General features: G+C 55.6%; 1 protein-coding gene across 1 annotated transcript; it reads right to left on the bottom strand.

Annotated features, from left to right (window-relative positions):
* Nucleotides 1-358: 358 nt before the first annotated feature.
* LOC104076082 (cadherin EGF LAG seven-pass G-type receptor 1-like) lies at nucleotides 359-2,738 on the bottom strand (the record flags this gene model as incomplete). The annotated part of the gene is made up of 1 exon (XM_009576811.1): nucleotides 359-2,738. A coding segment is annotated over exon 1 (2,380 nt), but the record flags the coding sequence as incomplete, so codon positions are not given.
* Between the last annotated feature and the right edge of the window lie 155 nt (nucleotides 2,739-2,893).

Genomic DNA, 2,893 nt, shown 5'->3' with positions numbered 1-2,893 from the left:
TGTGCATTCCCTACATCTTTGCAAGTTACATCGTTTATTACCTTTATGCAACCACATCAGAAAAGCTTCAGCCAAGGTACCATCTCAACTGAGGGAGTATATACCCTTCCACGCACACTCGTATTTATTTACCCTTGTGATCCATGTTTACTAAACAACTTCAACGCACCACTTCAATCCACAGCACATGGGCTTGATACATTTTTGTGGTTCCTCTCCAAAAACTTCACAGATAAATTTCTGCCTCAGGAAACCGAAAGCTGCGCACTAAACTGCAAGTGGGTTATTTCTGCCCATGCCCCCGTACTGGTCTGACAAGCAGAATTATGTGCTTTATGAGCCTCGAACGCTTGCTTACCTGAGACCGAAACTTTCATGAGGGCTTCCAGGGGTCTGTTGTTGTCCAGATCACGACTGAGTTTGAGTTCCCCAGTGGCAGAGTCCAAAAGGAGCAAGTTTAATTCATTGCCTTGCACAAAGGTGTAGGCCAGGCTGTCAGACACATCGGGATCGTGAGCTGGGATCTTGCCAATCACGCCAGAGGGGAAGCTGTTGGACTTGTTGGTCACGTAGTTGTTGAAGAGGATCTGGAAGTCCTGCAGCACGGGCGGGTTATCGTTCTGATCCAGGAGACGGATGTGCACTGTTGCCCGGCTCACAAGAGGGGCAGAAGTGGCCTGCACCACGATCACATACTCTGTCCGGCTCTCATAATCGAGGTCCATCAGGGCTGTAAGGTCTCCGTTGAGCAAGTCTAGCTGGAAGACCTCAGGGATGTTCCCCTCTACAATCTGGTACATGATCTGTGCGTTGGTCCCCTCGTCGGGGTCAGCTGCGCTGATCCTTGCCACAATAGAGCCCACGGGGCTGTTCTCCTCCACAAAGATGTCAAATTCATCCTTCTCAAAGACAGGGGGATTGTCATTGATGTCCAGCACAGTCACTTGGATGTCCACAGAGGCTTTCAGCGGTGGGCTGCCCCTGTCCACAGCAAAGGCCCGCAGGCTGTAGACAGCCACGTTCTCGCGGTCCAGCTTGCGCAGTGTGCGTATCACTCCAGAAGTGGGTTCGATGTAGAAGTCTCCATCTCCATCATCACCACCTTGGAACGTGTAGAGGAGACGGCCATTGAGGCCTGAGTCGCGGTCAGTGGCAGACAGCTGCAGGACGCTGGTGGAGAGCGGCACATCCTCAAAAACTGAGCCCTGGTAGCGGTCGCGCAGGAAGTGGGGCGCGTTGTCATTGGCATCCAGGATTAGGATCTCGACGTAGGTGGTGTCTGATTTCTGGGGGATGCCGTTGTCATGGGCAGTAATGGCCAATGTGTAGGAGGCCTGGTCCTCATAGTCCAGCTCCATCAGGGTGGTGATGGTGCCTGTGTCAGGGTCGATGCGGAACTGGGGGATGTTATCATCCAAAATGTAAGTGATTCTCGCATTCTCCCCTGTGTCTTCATCCGTGGCACTGATGGTGACAATAGAGGTGCCGATGGGCTTGTCCTCGCTGACACTCACTGTGTAGTGGGAGCTCTGGAAGACCGGGCGGTGCGTGTTGGCATCCGTGACGTTGATGAAGACCTGGACGGTGTCAAAGCGAGTGCCGTCAGAGGCAGTCACTGTGAGCACATACTGCCTTTCCTGCTTGTAATCCAGGGGCAAGGCCAGCGTGATCAGCCCCCCTCCGCTCTGACTGGTGATGGCAAAACGGTTCCTGGTGTTGCCACTGGTGATCTGGTAAGTCACAACGCTGTTAACGTCCCTGTCCACTGCTGTCAGCGTCAGGACACTGCTGCCCACAGCCGCGTCCTCATTCAGTCTGAGGTGATACACCTTCTCTGTGAAGGTGGGGTTGTTGTCGTTCACATCCAGGACGGTGATGGACACACTGGCTGAGGAGGTCATGACAGGCACGCCATGGTCCCTGGCTTCCACCCCAAAGTGATAGTTCTCCACAGTCTCTCGGTCCAGCTCAGCAGCCACCGTGATCCACACCGTGCTGTTGTTGATCTGAAAAGGGAACCCAGAGTCACCTGCTACAGGGGCACTTCCGGCGGAGGGTGCCATCTCTATGAGTTTGTACTCCAGGCGGGCGTTCTCCCCGGAGTCAGCGTCCACGGCCTGGATGTGCAGCACCGAGTAGCCCAGAGGAACGTTTTCCAGCACTGTGGCTTGGAAGGGAGTGCTCACAAAGATGGGGGCATTGTCATTCACGTCCACGACCTGCACTGACACCATGCCACTGGAGTTGATCAAGGGAGGCCTGCCCCCATCCTGAGCTTTGATCCGGAGAGTGTACTCCCGAATAGTCTCATAATCCAGAGGGTTGATCAGGTCAATGGCGCCGGAGAAAGAGTGGATGTAGAATTGGCCTTTCAGGTTGCCACTCACGATGCTGTAGTGCACCTGGGCATTGCTGCCCCGGTCCCGATCTGTGGCCTGCACCTGCAGTATCTGGCTGTTCACTGGGGCATCCTCTGGCACCTGGACCAGGTAGCGTTTCTCGCTGAACTGAGGGTAGTTATCGTTCTCATCCTCAACAGTGATGTGCACCATAGCCGTGGCACTGCGTGGTCCTGGATCCTTGCCCTGGTCATTGGCTTCCACCACCAGGTGGTACTCAGAGACCTCCTCGCGGTCCACCGGGGCTCGGGTCCTCACAACCCCAGAGCGCGGGTCGATCTCAACCTCCTGGCTCCAGCAGACGGTAAAGCATGTTGGCATTGGCTGGGGCATCGCCATCGGTGGCGCGGATGGTCAGCACCTCGTAACCCACCTCCAGGTTCTCCCGGATGCTCTCCCGGTACTCGGGCTGCTCAAACACCGGCTCGTGGTCGTTGGTGTCGCTCACGGTCACAGTCAGATAGGTGGTGGCTGAGCGGCGGCGCGGGGAGCCG

This window comes from Fulmarus glacialis, unplaced genomic scaffold (genome assembly GCF_000690835.1).
Source record: "Fulmarus glacialis isolate BGI_N327 unplaced genomic scaffold, ASM69083v1 scaffold39374, whole genome shotgun sequence".
Classification (NCBI taxonomy): domain Eukaryota; kingdom Metazoa; phylum Chordata; class Aves; order Procellariiformes; family Procellariidae; genus Fulmarus; species Fulmarus glacialis.
Note: the sequence above shows the minus strand (reverse complement) of the source record. Positions and strands in the feature narration are given on the sequence as shown.